Source organism: Arachis hypogaea, chromosome 5, assembly GCF_003086295.3.
Source record: "Arachis hypogaea cultivar Tifrunner chromosome 5, arahy.Tifrunner.gnm2.J5K5, whole genome shotgun sequence".
Lineage (NCBI taxonomy): Eukaryota > Viridiplantae > Streptophyta > Magnoliopsida > Fabales > Fabaceae > Arachis > Arachis hypogaea.
Window position 1 is genome coordinate 37510097 of NC_092040.1, and position 21306 is coordinate 37531402.

At 34.9% G+C, this 21306-nt stretch overlaps 2 protein-coding genes across 2 annotated transcripts; one reads left to right on the plus strand and one right to left on the minus strand.

The window, feature by feature from the left end:
- Positions 1-5908: 5908 nt before the first annotated feature.
- On the plus strand, positions 5909-8582 carry LOC112801262 (heat shock 70 kDa protein 8). The gene is made up of 2 exons (XM_025843899.2): positions 5909-6092; positions 6608-8582. Exon 2 carries the CDS (start codon positions 6609-6611, stop codon positions 8322-8324), a length of 1716 nt encoding a protein of 571 aa, XP_025699684.1. The 5' UTR covers positions 5909-6092; position 6608; the 3' UTR covers positions 8325-8582.
- A 1377-nt stretch (positions 8583-9959) lies between these two features.
- Positions 9960-12499, minus strand: LOC112801263 (uncharacterized). Its single transcript, XM_025843900.2, has 8 exons — positions 12390-12499; positions 12196-12298; positions 12003-12120; positions 11681-11769; positions 11547-11593; positions 11370-11458; positions 11072-11205; positions 9960-10779 (listed from the first exon to the last, which is right to left on the minus strand). The coding sequence occupies exons 2-8, from the start codon at positions 12292-12294 to the stop codon at positions 10090-10092; spliced, it is 1266 nt and encodes a 421-aa protein (XP_025699685.1). The 5' UTR covers positions 12295-12298; positions 12390-12499; the 3' UTR covers positions 9960-10089.
- Between the last annotated feature and the right edge of the window lie 8807 nt (positions 12500-21306).

Genomic DNA, 21306 nt, shown 5'->3' on the forward strand with positions numbered 1-21306 from the left:
TATGAAACTCTGTTCACAGAAAATGTAAGATCAGGCCTTGTCATAGTCAAATATAGGAGAGCCCCTACTATAGAACGATAAAGCTTCGGATTAGAGCAAGGTTCATAATCATTTGTATAGAGTTTCAAATTCTCAACCATGGGAGTAGGCAAGGCATTTGCCATTTCCATGTTGGCCTTTTTCAAAATTTTCATTGCATATTTCCTTTGAGATAGGTGTACACGTCCTCCCTGCAAATAAGAAAATTCTATGCCAAGGAAAAAATTTAAATTACCAAGATCTTTAAGAGGGAAAATTGTATTGAGTTGCTTAATTAATAGATCAATTTAATTAGCATCATTCCAGTGACAACAATGTCATCGACATATACTAACATGTATACAACTGATTTGGGATTTTTTTCTTACAAACAGGGAAATATCGGATCGAGTACTTTCAAACCCAAACTTTGTCAATGTTTCTTTCAACGTTATGTACCATGCCCATGGCACCTGTTTCAGGCCATACAGGACCCTATTCAGCTTGCATACCAGGTTTGTATTGCTGTCCTCATAGCCTTGTGGTTGAGTCATAAAAACCTGTTCCATTAAAATTCCATTTAAGAAAGCATTATTAAAATCAAACTAACGTAGAGCCCATCCTTGTGTGATGGCTAGAATAAGCACAACATGAACAAAAGAAGGTCTTATCACAAGGCTATATATCTGCTCATAGTCTATGCCTTCGGTTTGATGAAAACCTTTGGCAACAAGACGAGCTTTATAACGAACAACCTCACCATTAGTGTTTTGTTTAATGGCAAAAACTTGCTCCCTACTATAGTTGCATTCGGTAGGGGAGTCACAAGACACCAAGTATTGCATTGCCTTAGTGCTTTAAGCTCAGCGTCCATAGCCTCCTTCCAGTGAGGGGTTTGGATAGCTTGAGCAGCAGTTGTAGGTACTGATTGTTTAAAATCAATATCAATATGTGTAATATAGGACTTTGGCTTGTGTATACCCGCCTTTGATCTTGTTACCATATTGTGTGTATTGGTGGTTGGATGAGGAACCTGACTTAGATGGGGATTAAGTCCCTGACTAGTGGCCTCACTATGCATAGAGACATTAGTCTCTAAACCTAGGTTAGGAGTAATACTAGTGTCCTGCACACTAATAGGTGTAGGTGATTGCAAATGTGTAGTTGTTCCACCAATTTGAGTTTGATGTGAGAAAGAGTTACTTATGACGGTAGTATTTGGTGACTTTAATGTGGAGGGTAAGCTGTAATAACCATCAGTAATATAGCTAGGAACAGATTCAGTATTAGTAATGTGAGCAGAAGAATTTTGAAACAAATCATGATAAGAAAAACTCAACTCATCAAAGATCACATGGCGAGACATATAAACTTTTCCAAACTTACTCATACATTTATAACCATGAAATTTAGTATCATAGCCTAAAAATAAACATTTCTCATAGCGATATTCAAGTTTATGCTTATTGTATGGTCGAAGAAATGGAAAACAAGTGCACCCAAACACCTTTAATGCACTATAATTTGGTTTCAAATTATGCAATTTTTCAAATGGTGACATAAAATCAAGACCAACAGTAGATAGTCTATTCATTATATGAACAGTAGTAGCAAAAGCATCTTCCCAAAATTGTATGGGAAGAGATGTTGTTGCCAATAATAAAAGACCAATCTCAACTATACTTCTATGCCTTCTCTCTACACTACCCTGCTGTTGATGTGTATATGGACATGAGAATCTATGTCTAATACTATTATCATTTAAAAAGCTAGTGAAGGCAGTAGATACAAATTCTCTTCCATTATTTGTCTACAAAGATTTTAATTTATGTCTAGTCATCATCTCCATTTGATTTTTAAAATTCTGAAGGGCATTAAAAGCTTGGGACTTATTAGTCAACAAGTAAATATATGTATATTTAGTACACGCATCTACAAAACTAATGTAATATTTCATACCATTTCTAGATACAATAGGGGATGGTCCCCATATGTCAGCAAAGATTAACTCTAGAGAAAAATTATATGTAGTAGTAGAATCACTAAAAGGTAAAGCATGAATCTTAGAAATAGAGCGATTTCACAAATTTTAGAATGAGCTGGTTTTGTAGGTAAAAAAATATCACATTGTTTAAGAACACAAAAGAGATTATTCATTGAAGTGTGGTCCAATCGTTTGTACCAAATTTCTACATCATGAACACTTGTACAAGTTGCTGTTAAAGCAGTATTGTGATTGCTTAAACTATGCTTAGAGTTGTTTGAATTACAATGAAAAATTATAGAAGAAGAAAAATTTGTAGCAACAGTATGAGAGTTATTATGCAATTGGATTTCAGACAGAGAAACTGATTTTGGCACATAAAGATCATCAAATGTATAGATGCCATTCTTAGTGATTCCCTAAAGAAGAGGGACCCGAGTTACCTGATCACGAATGATACAATGATAAGGCCAAAATTTAAAGAAAACACCATTTTCTTGAGCAAATTTCGAAACACTGAGTAAATTTTGTGTGATTGTTGGAACATATAATAAATTTGTCAATTTAAAACCAAGATTGTTATTTTTATTAACGAGAAAAGAGGAACCAGATTTATGAATAGAAATACCTGCACCATTACCTACAAAAAGTTGCTCATGATCAAGATTGCTTGGAGAATGAGAGAGCAAATTGTTGGGGTCGGCAGTGACTTGATGCGATGCTCTTGAGTCAGCATACCAGGATGAGTCTCCAATGGAGAATGTTATAGACATATATGCTTGTGGCTGATGGAATGATGCAGAAGGTGATGGAGGGCATGTATTGGAAAAAGGAAATTGTGGTGGAATAGTGGGACGTGGTGGGTTTGGTTGGAACTGCCGATCAAAGCGATGGTAGCAGTTCCATGCTGCATGACCTACCCTGCCACAAATTTGGCAGTTTGTTCTTAGAGGTTGTCATGAGCTTCGACCACCCCTTTAGAATTTACCACCACCACGACCTCGTCTTGCACCCATTCCTCTAGTTGATGACGGCAAGAAAGCTTGTGTGAAGTTTTCCATGGGAATTGATAAGGATGGAGTCTTGAATCCATCAAGCATATCATCATACGCTTGAAGAAAGGATTCTACCTCACTAACAGAGAAAGTGCCCAATCTTAACATGATAGAAGTTATGTAACATTAGCCCAATCAAGATGAGTCTCCATTGAAAGATTTTGAATTATGAGCCATGCTTGATGGCGCCATGTGTTGAAATTGGTGTCATCAAGCTTTTCAGCGATGGGAATGAGAGGTTGTTTTGTTGAGAATGAAGCAGAAATGAGGAAGGCCATGATCAAGAACTTGATCTTGTGGCTCTTGATACCATATTAGGTTTTCAGTGAGAGGAAATGAAATTAGAAGAGAAAATACTTTTTTGGAATTGTATTAGAAAAGTATGTTTACAAGAGGTTTTCTCTGCTATATATACAAACAGGGGTCACACCACATACTTATCATATCAAATGTAGCTAATAGCTACCCTTTCTCAGTTACACTACTAATATAGGTTAATAAGTCAAATTAATTTTAAATACAAAATTAGTTTTAAAGAGGAATCCGTTTTTACATGAAAAAAATAATTTTTGCACATAAAAATCTATTTTTATTTAGAAAACCAATTTTTTTAATCTAAAAAATGATTTTTCTTTTCAAAAAATTGATTTTTCTTTAAATTATATAAAATCAATTATAACTTATAAATGATTTTTTAGCATTTTAAAAGATCAATTTTTCCTTTATAATATTTATCTTTCAAAAGTCTCAAGACTAATTATTTTTGTTATTATTTTTATTACAAATCAAATAATATAATACAATATTAAAATGATATTGAAGTAAAAACGATAAGAAAAAAATAAATTATCCAACCCAATAAAAATTTCTAAAAAAGGAGATAGTACCTCAAAAAAAAAGAAAGAAGGAGAACGTAGAGATAGAGAAAGAGTATGGAGAAAAAAGTACCTTTCTGAGAACAACGCAAATTAGGAAAAATAAGAAGAGGTAATACTGGAATAATAAAAAATATCTATGGACAAAAAAAAATTCATAAAACAAAAAGTCTATGTCTCTCTTCCAAATCCCATATCTATCATTGTCCTTCGTAAAAGAGTGGACACAAAAGTATAAAAAATTGTCTCGTAGACAATATGTTCATTGTCCATGCCTTTGTTTCCAAACACTTTTTAAAGATGTGCTGTCCATGTCTCTGTCCTATCTCCAAAAACAAATGCTACCATAGATATTACATTTTTCCCAAGCTAAGAAACTCACATCCGATTCATCAGGTTTCGGTAAAGATCCATCAATAAATGCTAATTTATTCTATGGTTTTAGTGCCAATCTCATTGCTCTAGCCAAGAATGGTAATTGTAGGTATTTAAAATCACATTAACTATGGGATTACCAGGATTCTCACCTGGATGCAAGTAGATGGGGCTTTCTGGATCCAAGATCGAACTTCTGCTCCTCATTGGAAATCGATCCATTTTTCTTTGAAATTCTTGAAATTTGAAAAACTTATTCATGAATCTTGTAAATTTCTAAAATTCACCGGCGCAGAACTCATTCTCCATCGACATCGCACCTGGACTCGCTATTTGTTCCTCATTCGCAACCTCAACAACAACTTCTTTTCTCCTTTGCTAACTCAAATTTTCGTCACACTCGCAACCTCCACACTTATCGCACCATGATAAATTCTGGAGTTGGGAGGAGGTTGCACAAGTGGAAAAAGGTGTGAGAGAAGAATGATTTAAGAGAAAAATATGGAAGTGAATGAAGATTAGTTGCTCAAGAATAATAGAAAGTCACACTTGTAAGAATATTACAATGTAGTATTTAATTATTTATACATCAGACTAACTATGCTCAATTAACTATGGCTAATTCTAACGTACACTAACAAATATCTAACTATAGTAAATTAATTACTTTTTAACTAATTATTCACTAACTTATAAATATTTAGGCTGAAGTGGCACTTATATCAGCTAACACCATCATTATTCTCATTCTAAATAATGCTTTGATTTTTTCTTTTCAAAGGAAAGAATAAATAGACTAAAATCAACAGGGCACGGGAGCATATTAACAGAGATGGACTTGAATGCATGTTTGGGTCCTAGCAAGAATTGAGGGAAGAGAAAATAAGGGTGATCATCAGATTGAACCAATAGCAACATTCTAAGTCAAACGATAAACATAATACAACCCAAGTTCCTCCTAGTTAGTTGTTAACATTATACAATTCAATCGACGCAAGTATGCAACTAGCTTAACTTGTGGCAGCACAATAACAACCGATAAATCATTCGAGGCTTCACCGATTCAAGAATAAAAATATGTTTTGTACAATGTATCTAGTAAGTTGTGGCAGGGTGTTTATTGTAAAATAAACTATCTTAATACCATTTTTACGTATTAAAAGACTGTATAATTATTATTTTGTTAAATCAGCTTTATGAAGTATGAACATTTAGAGGGATTTGTATAAATTGAGAATTGAGATAATCCAATAAAACACGAATTCTTTTGTTTTATTTTAATTAAACAAAAAATTCATATTAGTGTGTTACTTAGAAGTGCGGTTGAAACTTGAAAGTCGAAACCCGCTGTTATTTTTTGTTTTGTTAGTTACTTGGGGAGATGAAAGACAAGTGTCCAGAACCATGAAACACCAAATTTGCGTAGCTGCCAGTTGCCACGTTATCTGGAAACTTCTGGGCTTCTGGCCTGATTACTACTACCGTGTTGATGGGCTTCTTTGTTTACGATAAACAAAGCCCAAAATAAATAAAAAATTTAGGGGAATTTAAAAATAATTTGAATAATAATGGCATAAAGCACCAAAACTGGAAACTTGAGTGTTCCAGTAAGGTCTAGAAGTGGAGCACCTGTGTTGGCCATGACACCATTTCTCGCAGCTTCTGGTTCTTTCTCGCATTTGCTTAATTCTTTTTGGGACACATACTTCTCTTCACTCAGCTTCAGGTTGGCTTCATTGGCTTCATTCACCTCCCTCTTCCCTCTCATCAGTTTTCTTAATCAAGGTACTCTCTACTCCTTATTCTTATTTGTTATCCATTCACGGCTCTAGTTCTAGTACATTTTCGTTTTCTTTTCATTTTTCTTCTATGTTAAGCACTGAGCTCCAAAACAAAGCAAATTAGATAATCTCCTGCGTTAATAAAATCCATATGCAACATTTAATTTCCATGGTGCATGCTATGTGCTTTTGTTTTCACTTGATTCAACTAAACTCGGGTCCGTAATTGTTCTCAAGAATGGCGAATTATTCGTGTCTAATAACTAGTGATCTCTGCTAACATAGTCAATAATTACACAACTAAATGTCAACGAGTAGTGATAGCTCTGTGTTGTTTCCTCCCTAAGCATCGATCAAGTTAATTGAATGACTGGGGGTGCTCAACTTTAGATGCAATCAAATTGATGATAGCTGCAGAAAGTGCAGGGTGTCATAGAGACAGAGAGACATAGAGTGTTGTTAGTTATGTAAATTTTTCTGAGTTGTGTCTGCTAACTCCATCAACATTGTTAATTGCAGGATGGCAGAACCTGCATATACCGTCGCATCCGACAGCGAGACTACCGGAGAGGAAAAAACATATACTTTACCCGAAATAGCAATTGGAATTGACATTGGCACATCACAATGCAGTATTGCAGTGTGGAATGGTTCCCGAGTGGAGCTTTTGAAGAACACAAGGAACCAGAAGATTATGAGATCATATGTAACCTTCAAAGATGACATCCCTTCCGGTGGAGTCAGCAGTCAACTCTCCCACGAGGGTGAGTTGTTGTCCGGAGCCACAGTTTTTAACATGAAACGCTTGATCGGCAGAGTTGACACTGACCCTGTTGTCCATGCAAGCAAGAATCTCCCATTTCTGGTGCAGACATTGGACATTGGTGTTCGCCCGTTTATTGCTGCATTGGTGAACGATATGTGGAGATCCACCACTCCGGAAGAAGTGCTGGCAATATTTCTGGTGGAATTAAGAGCACTGGCTGAAGCTCAGCTGAAAAGGCCAATAAGGAATGTGGTTCTTACAATTCCTGTTTCATTCAGTCGATTTCAGCTTACGCGCATCGAGCGTGCTTGCGCAATGGCTGGCCTTCATGTGCTCAGGCTGATGCCCGAACCAACAGCCGTGGCTTTGCTATACGCACAGCACCAACAGCAGGCTTCTCATGAGAATATGGGCAGTGGAAGTGAGAAAATTGCTCTCATTTTCAACATGGGTGCTGGTTATTGTGATGTTGCTGTGACAGCTACTGCTGGAGGAGTTTCTCAGATAAAAGCCTTGGCTGGAAGTACAATTGGTGGAGAAGACTTGCTTCAAAATATGATGCGTCATCTCTTGCCTGATTCTGAAAACATATTCAAGAGTCATGGGGTCAAAGAAATCGAATCAATGGCATTGCTTCGGGTTGCAACCCAGGACGCAATTCACCGGCTTTCCTCCGACAACAATGTCCAGGTTGATGTAGACTTGGGAAATGGGGTGAAGATAAGCAAGGTTGTTGATAGGGAGGAGTTTGAGGAAGTAAATAGGAGCGTGTTCGAGAAGTGCGAAACCTTAATTATTCAGTGTTTGCAGGATGCAAGAGTAGAAGTTGAGGATGTAAATGATGTGATCATAGTTGGTGGATGTTCTTATATCCCAAGGGTGAAGAATCTTGTTACTAACATCTGTAAGGTAAAGGAACTTTACAAAGGTATGAATCCTTTGGAAGCTGCAGTTTGTGGTGCAGCGGTGGAAGGAGCGGTTGCTTCAGGCATCAATGATCCCTTTGGGAACTTAGACTTGTTAACCATTCAGGCCACACCTCTGGCAATCGGAATTCGAGCTGATGGAAACAATTTTGTCCCTGTAATTCCCAGGAATACTACAATGCCTGCAAGGAAGGAGCTCGTTTTCACTACTGTTCATGACAATCAAACTGAGGCATTGATCCTTGTGTATGAAGGTGAGGGGAATAAGGCAGAAGAAAATCACTTGTTGGGGTATTTCAAGATAATGGGAATACCGGCTGCGCCGAAAGGAGTGCCTGAAATCAATGTGTGCATGGACATTGATGCGGCGAATGTGCTGCGAGTTTTAGCCGGTGTTGTGATGCCTGGATCACGCCAGCCTGCAATTCCTGTTATGGAAGTGAGGATGCCTACAGTGGAAGATGGACATGGTTGGTGTGCTGAGGCCCTGAATAGAAACTATGGTGCTACATTGGATTTGGTTACTATCCAGAAGAAGGCATAAAATGATAAACATCCTTGTACCATTTTAGCTGCGTTGTTTTCATGTGTTTCAGGCAATACAAGTTATGTAACTCCATAGTGTATGTGGTTGGTACTTGAAAAGTTATGTAAATAAAATCAATAATAATCCCCATAATACGTGTCATATATAAAGCCTTTAGTTCCGGACTGGTTCCTTTGGAAATAAGGATCACCTAGTTGTGTATGTAAATACAAATTAAGTTGCATGGTTTAGTGACTACACACCATCCTTGTCTTATTCCCTGTTCTGATGTGCTGAGTTTTTATCCAAGTTCTTTTATCCTTATCTGAACTCTTTAATTAATCGGCCAAACAAATTAGTCAGTAATAAGTTATTTGTGTATATATTAAAATACAAAATATATGATGATTAATTTTTTATGTGTATATATAATATTTTTTATTGTTAAATGATACAAATGAGTAAGTTTTAACTATGTATAGTGATTTATATTTTAAGTTAGAATGGTTTCAAAGCTACCGATGTCTCTGGTGGACTACTTTTACAAAAAAGCTAGACGCAGCATTCTCCATTCTGAATTTTTTTAGCAGTAGAGCACTCGAGACCTTTAACTTAGTTATTTGATTGGACGATCTTTTCCGCTACTTACTGTTTGGACTACATAATTTAGCAGGAACACTTTCTCATATGGTTCTTTTTAGCACTACATATATATAATCTAGAACTCTCATAATTAGTAGTGAAATGGGCCGGTTCGGTACGTAATACACGGAAAGTATTGCACCAATTAAGGTCTTAAGGAGTGTATATGTTGCTATTCAAGTGGATGTCCCCAACATATGTATTTTGGGTTCAAAAGAACTTGAAGAAGAAACAGAGTGATCTCTCACCACCTCCATACTCTAAAAAAAGGAAGGGAAAAAAGGACACTAATCACTTGGAAATCCATAAGGAAACAAACATCATAATCCAAGTTCCGATAATGGGACTAGAATAGGATTTGTCCATATTGATGAGCGCTATTGAGCAAAACTGCAAAGGCCTTCTCAGAATAGGCGAGTGTTCTAATACTATAATCTAGTCCAAGTTGGAGTAACGCAAGCCTTGATTGCTATACGACAAGTGCATCAAAATTTCCTTGCACACTGCGATTTCCCACTTCTCAATAATACGAAGTCACGAAGAAGTTCCAAGTTACCTCACCCTCTTTCTCTTTGACTTCTCAGACAGCAAAATCAGACACATATTCCAACCAAGTACCAACTCTCGTGTGAGTCGACGAGTAACATAAAACAACCACAACGATACAATATCAAAGTTTTCAAATTTGTTCTTTGCTTTTGTTGGATTGTTCAACGAATAACTCCTCCAACGATTCCAAATAAAGCATCAATTTAAAATTATTTACAAACATCAACGCTGCTCATTTTCAACGATTTGGTAATTATCTTAACCTACTTAGTTGTACTTGCATTTCCCACCGTAAGATTTCCAAAGCAGGGAGGGTTCGGCGTTTCGACCACGTTACCTTCTTCCCAGGCATACACACACCAACTCTTAATTACTATTTCACACTCCACTAAGCACTTGGTCGTTTCATTTAATTGAATGCAATGCATGAAGAAGAACACACACACGCACGCACACATGGAATTGAGCAAATTTAATTAATGAATTATTAGCTACTAATTCAATTCATCAAAATACACTATATACTTTTTACTTTCGCGAAAGAAAAATGAAAAAGAAGAGAGCAACGATGTGAAACTCTGTTTGATTCAGGTCAGTATCGTTGAGAGAGTGACACGTGGCGGCGCCTGATGTGAGGAGAGACGATGGAGATGAGTCCACCCAGTGGGGGTCGCATCTTTGACCTGTACACCATCTCGTCGTAGGGTCTACGGTAGAACTTCAAGTAAGCCACGAACGATTCCCGGCACTTCTCTCCTCTGCTCACGTGTCCCTCTCTCCGGAAGAACGTCGCCGGCGACTGCAGAAACGACGCCCGCGGAGTTCGTGGCATCGCCGCCTTCACGCTCGGATCTCTCGGCGTCACGCGCTGCGGCAGAGGCGTCGACGGGAACAGCGACTTCCTGGCGAGCCTGGCGGCGTCGCCACGTGGCGTCCTGGAAGCTGGAGATGCAAATGAGAAGGAGCGAGCATTGAGTGGGGAGATGCGGGCCTGGCCCATCATAGGAGATGGGCTGGTGGGCCCAACTTTGGTTGCTGACGTGTCTGCCATGCTGAGGTACCACGGCTTGAGTGAGTCAAATGATTGGGAGACGGTGAAGGCGAAGCGCGAGGAGGAGCATGAGCCAACCTTGGCCGTTGATTGGATCGTGGAATGGTCGAATCGGAGGGACGAGGCTCGCGGGTGATATGCTGCGAAGTCGTTGTATTCCAGCGACTCTTCGTAATCCAACGATGATACCACCGTGGTCGCTGCTGATAGCTCCACGAAGGCACGAACACCCTGCACCCGCAATCACAGGAATCATATGATAAATGTTTCTCATGTACAATTATATTATGCCCATGTTTGTGTTGAAAACAGGATACTATTTCAGTATTTCAATTATTAGTTGGGTTTGAAAAGGAAGACATGTGGATTTGGATTGTGGGGCATCCTTAAAAACAGAGCAGGATGGTGGTCCATTGACATTGATCGTAAATGGTCAAACACAATAGAGGAGTATGCATAAAGCATAATGCATGAAGATTATATATTTTGAAATTGGAAAAATGGTGATATGAATGTTAGTTACCTTCCAGATGTAAGCAAAGAGAGAAGGAGGGTCTATGACAAATGCTTTATAGAGTCTGCCTGGGTAGTAGTCGCCCACTATTTTCAGCGCTGCCAGCAGCAAGTTCATAAAAGCAGATGCGGATCTGTAAAAGCCTGCGCAACCATCCATCAACTATTAACTCTTTTACTTAACAAATCTTAATTACATTTCAGGAGAACCAATTGTGAGACAGAATATTAGTGCAATTCCCGATATATAATAGGAGCCTAGATCCTCACTCCGGATACTATTATATGTTATTTCTGGCTGGACTTACTTGCATCCAACAAAATCACAAATTGTTCTGCGTTTTTAGGCATCACCGAAATGGCTACCTCTATTGTGAACACCAACAACCGAGTAAGCCTTCAAAATTTCAAAACAAATCGTGTTAGAAACTAACTCATCAAAAGAGCCTCATTTTTCTTGGTTTTTTGGAAGTCTCATGTCTTACCATTTTTGAGAATGTATCTTTTGGTAGTCCTGCTTTATCCGAAAAATCTGTTATACCAATTAACTCAAGTCATTAACTAGAAAATCAAAGAAACTATGTCGAACCGAACCAACATGGGTGCTGAAATCAATTACCATAACTGGCCTGGATTGGTCGTCATGGCCAGCCACATAAGCCAAACCATCAGCCAGTTCAGCTGAGAATTCATCTGCTATCAAATTCTCTGTTTCCAATAGAAAAGACACAGAAAAAAGAAAAGGAAAAACTAAATCAATGAATAAGTTGAAAAAGAAAGAGACGAGTATGGAAGAAGAGGGTGACTTTAATGATTGGGAGAAATGGCCCTGCATTTACTTTTAAGCCTTAATTCAAGGAAACAGATATTAAAATTTCAAACAACAGAAAATTGATGATAACGGTTAAGAAGCTTTGCAGAAAGAAGAGAATAATATGTACCGGTGCCTATGGAGTCTCTCCAAGAAAGGCAAGACTTGAGTTGCTTGGCAGCTCGTTTGACATTATCACCCTTTTGTTTCAGAAAGCGTTCCACACAAGCATAGTTGCAGAACTTCTCCTGTATTAATTAGTTAAATGAATCATGCATTTCGATGAAGATTTTATAAATTAGAGTTGGTTGGTATATAGGTACCTGCTTAACAGTGAGTTGGGTTTGTTTTCTGATGAGCTCAAGAACCGCTTCAACTTTTGCTGTGTCTCTCTGCTTCTGCTGCTGCTCTTTCTTCCCCATGTATCTTTTCCAGAGAAGATCATACAATACAATGATTATAATGAAGCTACGGATCTCCAACAACAGAGACAGAGAAAGAGAGAGAGCTAATATACCAGACTTCTGCTTCACGCCAACACAAATTAAAGCAGAGAGAGAGAGAGAGAGAGAGAGAGAGAGAAAGAGAAAGTTGAATGAATGAATGAATAAATAAAGCAAAGCTAAAGGAAGTGGAGGGAGTGTGTAGTGTATATATAGGAAAACGACGGTATGTAACGGCGTTATATATCAAGCAAAAGGAGAGGGCTTAATTGCTTCCGCATGCAAAATATCGAGAAATTGAAACCAACTACTCTCTCTCTCTGTTCAAAAACACTGCTTTTTTTGGTCAATCTCATGAAATATATGGGTCACCACTGCAATCATGCCCCGACACCTTTTCTTAACGGAAAACGCCTACTTAATCACACTTCTTTTCTTCTAATTTATTCTCTCTTTTTTTTACTCTAAATGAATGTTTATTTTTTTAAAATTAAGTAATATTAATTCATGTGTGTTTTTATAACAATAATTATTTAAAAGGGAATACATGCGCAATTGATATATAGTTGACACAATAAAAAATTGGTGTATAAGATTTGGAAACATGAATAATGTATGTATGGCAAAGTGGCATTGACTTTTCATATTGACAGTTCAATTATTATGCACGAAAGAGGGGAACTGTCAACTGTGTTGCTATGCATCATGTGGGAAATGCTGCGCACAGTGACATGGCATGCCATGCTCTCTTCTTTCTTTCTAAACATATCATGAATCCATTTGGTATGTATATGTATATGTATCATGTATGTACGTAGTATGTAGAGGTGTATGTTACTCATGAGATCAGTAATAATCAGCACGTGAACGGATTTTGCGGGATAACCACTAACCTATTTTGATTTACAAACACATTTTGATTTTCCTTAGCCTCTGAAACAACAGTGACTAATGTTGTTTGTTTATAAATGGAAAACAGCCAAACCCTCTATTTGGTTTTGCTTACCGTGCTACGAAATTCAAAGTTCATGTTTCATCACCCATGCATGCATGTACGCTCTTGCTTGATTTGTTTGTTTCTCGTAAATTTCCACAAACAAATAATATTCACTTTTCACCTTCTTCGCTTTTCTGCATTATTCAACTGTTTTAAACACCTAATTGAACAGTAGTGTTAGTGTGAATGTCATGCTTATTATCTTGATCAGCCTCGGTTTTTGTTTTATTCTTATATCTCTATCTATATATGGTGTTAGTCAAGTTCCTCAATATAGTTTCTCTTGTCTCCAAGTTCATGCATAAGATGATAAGCAATTATATATGGATCGGAGAGAGCTATTCTACGTACATACAACTGAGATTCGGATTATTATTCATTTGACCGGTTTCTTTCATTAGCTTTTTCTGAATTTGAGGTGAGACACATATTTGATTCTTTTAATTATTAAGAATAATGAATAGGAGGTTTGCTATCATTGTTAATATGTATAACTAGCTAGGTTCGTTCATGAATGGTAAACTTCAATGTTATTAATGTCCACTTGCATCAATCAATTATTGGTGGGACAATTTATACATATCAAGCTAGTTATTTTTCCGTATCAAAGCTCACATTTGTTCACACGTTACAAGATTCATTTCTACACCGCCATACCATTTTGCCACATGGGACATGCATTGGAACTGAGCCAATATATATAATATAATACGATCATGTTAAAAATTAAAAAATAAAATAGTTAAAATTTATTCTATTTAATAAAAAAAATAGTCAAAATTCTATTAGGTGAATAAGCTATATAAATCAAACGATGTTATTGAACTCTATCATATATTATGTCTATAAAAAAATTGTTTACATATAAATCTCGTTTGATCACTTCATAAATAGTCATCCTAAGTCTTCCTCTATTTTTCATCCCTTATTCATCTTCCATTTCATCCACCTTCTTGGCTATGTACTCTATCAGTTTTCTTCTTACATGTCCAACTCACCTGAAACGCGATTCTACCATCTTTTCCACAATAGGTGCTACTACAACTCTCTCTCTTATATTTTCGTTCTTTATTCTATCTAATCGTGTATGACCACTTATCCATCTCAACATCTTCATCTCTGCCATACTTTAACTTATGTTCATGCTCTCCTTTGGCCGTCCAACACTCTGTACCATAAATTATAGCCGGTCTGATAGCAGTGCGATAGAATTTACCTTTAAATTTTAAAGGCATTTTTTGTCACATATAAAATAGACGCACTTCACCATTTTGACCAATCTGCTTGGATCCTATGATTTATATCTTGTTCAATCTCTCCATTATTTTGTATGATGCACCTAAAATACTTAAAACTTTTAACTTTTCTTTGAATGTTTTCTCCAATATTCACCTCTGTATTATGGTTTTCTCTTCGGCGGCCGAACTTACATTCCATATATTTCGTCTTACTACAGCTTATGCGCAGACCATACACTTATAGAGCGTCTCTCCATAAATCCAACTTCTTATTTAGGTTTTCTCTTGACTCTCCTATAAGGACGATATCATCGGCAAAAAACATGCATCATGGCATAAGCTCTTGGATATGTTATGTGAGTATTTCCAAAACTAATATGAAAAGGTATGAAAAATTCCTCTGTTACTATACCTTGAATCTTCACACTAGTTGTAGCCCTATCATACATGTCTTTTATTATACGAATATATGCGATCCTTACTCTCTTCCTTTCCAAAACCTTCCATAAGACCTCCCTTGTCACCCTATCGTACGCTTTTTTCAAATCAATAAATACTATATGTAGATCTATTTTATTACTAGGATACCTCTATATTATCCTTCTTAATAGGTATGTAGCTTCACTGGTGGATCTGCCTTTCTTTCCAAGGCCCATCTAAACTTCAATCGGAATATTATCGGATCCTACTGGCCTGCCATTTTTCATCTATTTTAGAGCCTCTTTTACCTCGAAGTCTCGAATCCTTCAATAGTAGTCGAAATTTTGATCTTTTTCACTCGTGCATAACCAACCAAGGCTCGGAAGAGTCTTCTATCCTTCATTAAATAATTCATAGAAGTATCTCGTCCACCTTTCATTGATCTTCTCATGTTGAACCAAAACCTCTCCATTTTTATCCTTTGTGCACTTAACCTGATCCAAGTCTCTCGTTCTTCTTTCACGGCTATTTGCGATTCTATATATTCCTTTTTCTCCTTCCTTTGTGTCTAAAAACTAGTAGAGACCCTCATATGCTCTTGTTCTTACTTCACTTAGCTTACAACCACTTTTGTCTCTTTAGCTGCCTTATATTTTTTTCAATTATTTGCATTGCGGCACTAAGGCCACTCTTTAAAGCACTCTTTTTTTACCTTTATCTTTTTTTGTACACTCGCATTCCACCACCAGGATTATTCCTTGTTTCTTGGTCCTATCCTTCTAAATTCACTAAAACTTTCTTTTGATGTTCTTCTAATAACTTCTGCCATCTCTCTCTACATCGTCTCTGTACTTCTATCTCCTTCCTACTTTGCCTCTTCTCCTACCAGTCTTAGGAAGCATCTTTGTTCTCCACCTTTCATCTGCCACTACCTCGTCCTTGAGTTCTTCGTATGATATTTTTTTCTCAACTTTTTCTCAATGCAAAAATCCATAATGAGCATCCTATGTGTGTTGTTAAACTATCTCTCGGAATAATTTTACAATTAGTGCAAAATTTTCGATCGACTCTCTTCAAGAAGTCAATTTGAGAGCTTGTCATGCCACTCATATAGGTTATAAGATGTTCGTCTCTTTTTTTAAAACATGTATTTGCGATGAGACAAAAGGTAAGGAAATGTCCAAAATAGTTTTACCCTCGGTATTAACCACCCCGAAATCATAGCCTCTGTGAATACTTCCATACTCAATCACTTCTCTTTTAACATGGCCATTTAAATCTCCTCTTAAGAAAAATTTATCTCCCGAAGATATGTCTTGGACTAAACTCTCTAGATCCTCACAAAATCTTATCTTGTGTTGCTCGTCCAAACTCACTTGCGGTGTATAGACGCTAATCACATGAAAAATACCTCATTCCACCACAAGTTTGATAGAGATGATTCGATTACCCACTCTCTTGACATTCACTACGTTCTTCTTCCACTACTTATCCACGATAATACCTATCTCATTCCTATTCTTCACCTTTCTAGTATACCAAAGTTTTAACCCAGGTGTATCCAACTCTCTAACTTTCGCACCAACCCATTTTGTTTCTTGTAGGCACATGATATTAATCTTCCTCCTCTTCATAGTATCCACCACCTCCATAGATTTTCCTTTTGGAGTGCCTATATTCTATGTCCCAAATCTCAACATTCTGTTGCTCCAACCTTTATTTTACCTTTTTCTTTGTGAACTAGCTTATTTACCCTCGTCCGTTAAAAAAAATGTGGGAACCCTTGCTCATTTAACACTACACCCGAACATCGATGCAGCGGCTCTTACTCATTTGACATTGTACGCAAGCTATATAGCGCGTTGCATCCAGAGAACGACCTAACTTTAGCGTAATAATGTCTTTATCTATGTCATGAAAATTCAACTAAGTTTTTATGTTGGCTGTTGAAAGCCTAACACAATTCTCCTCTTTTATCCGGGTTTAAGACCGGTTATGTACTCCAAGTGTAACATAAGCGGAGTTGTTTATTATTAAATATTTTTAGGTATAATAAAATAAAAATTTATAGGTAATTGCCTTTCTATAAAATTGATATTTAAGAATCCTTTAATAATTTAATAAATTTAATTAAATTTTATCTAATAATTTTTAATTATCAGTTTTATGTAAAAACAAACTGTATATGAATTTTTACTATATAATAATATAATAGTAAAATATACATATGATATGCGAAACGAAAAAAAAAATCTTGTACTATCAATGTTGTGTATTGCATGTATAAATCTTAACCTTGATGTATTCTCCAAATCTATTAATACAATGATGATTAGCATTCACAGTTTATATAGGACTCAGTTATTCTATTTCAAGCAGGATGGTCAACTCACCATAAAAACCCCCAAACCCTGGTGTTTCAACGGTTAAATTCCATATTAAAAATAATAACATAATAATTCCCCATAGTAGTAATAATGAAGTCCATTTATAATTTATAGAAGTCCAAGCTCCGTTGTCTTTACGGCAACGACCAGGGGCGGAGCTAGAAAAAATATTGGAGGGGGGCAAAAAATATTTACACAATAAAATAAGACTAAAATAAAATTTTAAGGGGACTAAACTGAAATTTATATATAATTTACATGTAAAAAATTAAAATTAGGGGGGCCATTGCCCCCCCTTGCTTGTACCTAACTCCGCCCCTGGCAACGACCCACAAGAGAGGTCAACTAAAGAAAGAGAAATATATAAATGATGCATGCTTAAGACATTCTCTACATGTCAAATTGAGTAACAAATCTTTCTTACCTCGATCTTCTTAATTAACCTCTTCTTTTAAACTTTCACTTCTCTATACATATCTCAACCTTTTGCATTTGTTTAATACTGTAGCAAAATTCTGGAAGTGTGAAGCCGGATTCCTACTTTCGAGAACCTAAGTCAATATATATATAATATAAGTCAATTAAATAATTAAGCAGCATAAAAAGTTAAAAGAAAACCAATTAGAAACAGGTTAATAAAAGGAAACAGTGATGAAGCAAAGCTATTAACCAAGCCAAAACGGTATTTAGGGTTGTAATTAAGTTGGGTCTCCCAAGGCTAATTATTCATGGTCCTTAAATGGTTAAATTATAGAAATTAATGCTGGATTGGAATTTAGTGTGAATGCGGTTTCATTTGTCCTCATTCAAACATTAAATAGATTCTGTACTCTTGTCTCTCATACGATTATCATTGTTTTGTTGAAACAAATAGTCAAGTTGAGACCTTATTACTCATTTGTATTTAAGTCCTGATTAAGTATAAAATTTATCACAACAATATGCTTTTGGGTCAGGTTGGCTTAGTTGAGCTAAAAGGGACGACTTTTGGCTTCAAATTCAGCCACGTGGCCCAATTGTACTAAACTTGGTTTCTCTTGTTACACAGCACAACCCCAACTTAAGGAAAATAAAATAAAATAAAATGTTACACATATATCATATTATATGATTTCAAATTTTGAAAGAGCATGCACGGTCTCTGCTTCCCTCCTTGGGCTTAGGCCAATGCATATAACATTACATGAACGCCACCCTTTTAGCTAGAACACCCACATCATGATTGAATCATTACACTTTTTAAATTCGCTTTTGTGCTGAGGCTCACACATACATAGTAATAGTGATTTTGCTAGAAGGAGGATGGTAAGTTGTACAAATAATAAGTAACTTTCCAAATGCTCTGGGTGAAGGACTTATAGGTGGCCTAGTTTTTATTGTCCTAAAGATTGAAATCGACAGAAATTTTTTTAGAGTTGATATATGTTCGGTGGAGGAATATTATTATAGGACGCATTCTGGGACAAAATATGCATGTTATGGTGCATGTTCCCCCACCTGCAAAGTGATAAATCATACCCTACAAACAACAAGGAAAATTTGAAATTTAATTAACACTCACTTGGCTATTGATGGGATAATAAATATAAATCAATCAATATTTCGATGATATTTGAAAGAAAGGTTTTGGTTGAAAAACTTGTCGAAATTTATTATATAGATAAATATGGCTAATTGATGACTACAAATCACAAAATCTGCTGTCCCTAACACTCTTCACTTGTATAATTTAACTAAAAGTGGTTACAACCAATCGTCAATGATTAAGTTAGAAATTGAACGTGATAATGTTATTATAAACACATCGTAAAATATAGTTATATATAATTTGTCAGATACTTGTGCAATGATCTTTCAAGTTATATCTAATTTTAAGTTTAGCCCTCCCCTAACTTCTAATTTTGGTTCTCCCTTTTCTTTTATGAAATTAACTTTATATACCTAATAAATTTACTTTTAGGCCCCAATGTCTCTAACCTAGCTCCGTTCCATGTGTCAATAATATTTAAGAAAAAAAAAAGTCAAAATAACCTAAATTTATTTTATTTAGTATTTATTAATTATAATAATAATTAATAAATATTAAATAAGATAAATTTAGACTTTTTTTATCTTTTTAATATTACCATAATAATATATCTTTATGTTTTGTTTTTAATATATGAACACTATTTTTATAAATAAACACCTAACTTAGTCTTTTTCTATTATTTTTTAAGGACAAATGATTTCTGTAAAAAAAAGATATATTGGTCCCTAATAAAATTATTCTTTTGAAACAATATAATTTTTTCATTAAAAAATTTATTAAACAATAACAAAAATTAATTTTGTGAAAATTATTTATAGTTTATAGAAATTTTAAATTTTTATAAACTATTAATAAATTTATTTTTAAAAAATTCCGTTATCAGCAGTGGTTAAAGGAGAAAGAAATATTATAAAAAATGATATTACAAGAAGAAAAAATAATTATAATATAAAAATCTTTCAAAAAAAAATAATGTTGCATAAGAAATGAGAAAAGAGAATAATAGTGATGTTGGTGATGTTGATAGTTTTGTTATTAGTGTTAATGGTAGTAGACGAGATAATGATAATAATACAATATAATTGTATAATTAAAGTAATTGAGGTAGAAATTATAACGATAATAATAAAAAAGATGATAGTTGTAATGATAATAGATGTTAAAAATAATTTTATGAAATTTAAAATTCTATAAACTACAAATATGTTGATTTTTATTTCTATTTAATGACTTTTTTAATAAAAAAGTCGTATTCTGTTAGGAGTCAAAATATTTTACCTTTTTAGATAAAAATCGGCTTATTCTTTAACAAAATAAAAGGAGATTAAATTAAATATTTACTTTTCGTTAATAATGGTCCGAGTGCTATTTGATGATTTTTAATTGACAAAATATAAATAAGCCAGGTTTTATTTTATGATTATAATATGTGTATATTAAAATCAGTTACTAATATAAAATATATGTTAAAATATAAATATATATTAAAAATAAATTAAAGTATAAATATATTTATATACAAATATATTAGTGACTAATTTTAATGGCTGATTTTAATATACGAATAACATTTTTGTTTATTTTCTACGGATACATGGACACTTCTCCCGTTGAATGTCTAAAAACAAATAGTAAAACTACTATATATAAACTGAGTATTAAGAACTCCAAAAAGGAAGTTTCAAACTCAAAGAACAGCCGTAAAGCACATTATAATATATGAAACGGTAACTAATTAATTATTAAAGCTTAAAAGGTCGTTCATGTCTTGTCTAAGCTAAAACCTCGTCAATCATTTCCATTCCTACAATTTTGAATGTAAAGCACGATGCCATCAAGATTTTTCACGAAAAAAAAAGGAATAGATATTAACTTAACTACAATAATTTCTTATGCAACTAGTTTATGTTAACTGAAAGAATGAACTAATAAGAAAGTAATAATACCTTTGGAAGAAAGAAAAAATCTCCATGAACATATATGTTTTTGGGTGTGTAATCTGGACGTAACACGATCCTTAAGAGTTAACGCCGAGTTGTTGCTTCCTACCCAGATTATAGACTTGAAATATTCAAACTCTTTGTTCAGAGAAATATCACGTCACGGAGAGTGCGAATAAAGGGGAGTGTATTTACAAAAGCCACTTCGATATTTAAATTAGGCCCAATTTGAGTAAACAACTTAATTAAATTCCTTTTTGACAAAATAACTTAAACAATAAATGACTATATTAAAAATAGTTTATAAATAAGTTATTTTGTGTGTTGGATTTTTAATTTTAAAAGTGCTTATTTATATAAATGTGATAAAAAATAGTAGTATTACGACAGAAGCCATTTTTTTAACTTCTTTATAAATTCTTAAATAGTTTCTTAAAAAATTACAATTTAATTTTAAAAATTGTACCAGACATTAATA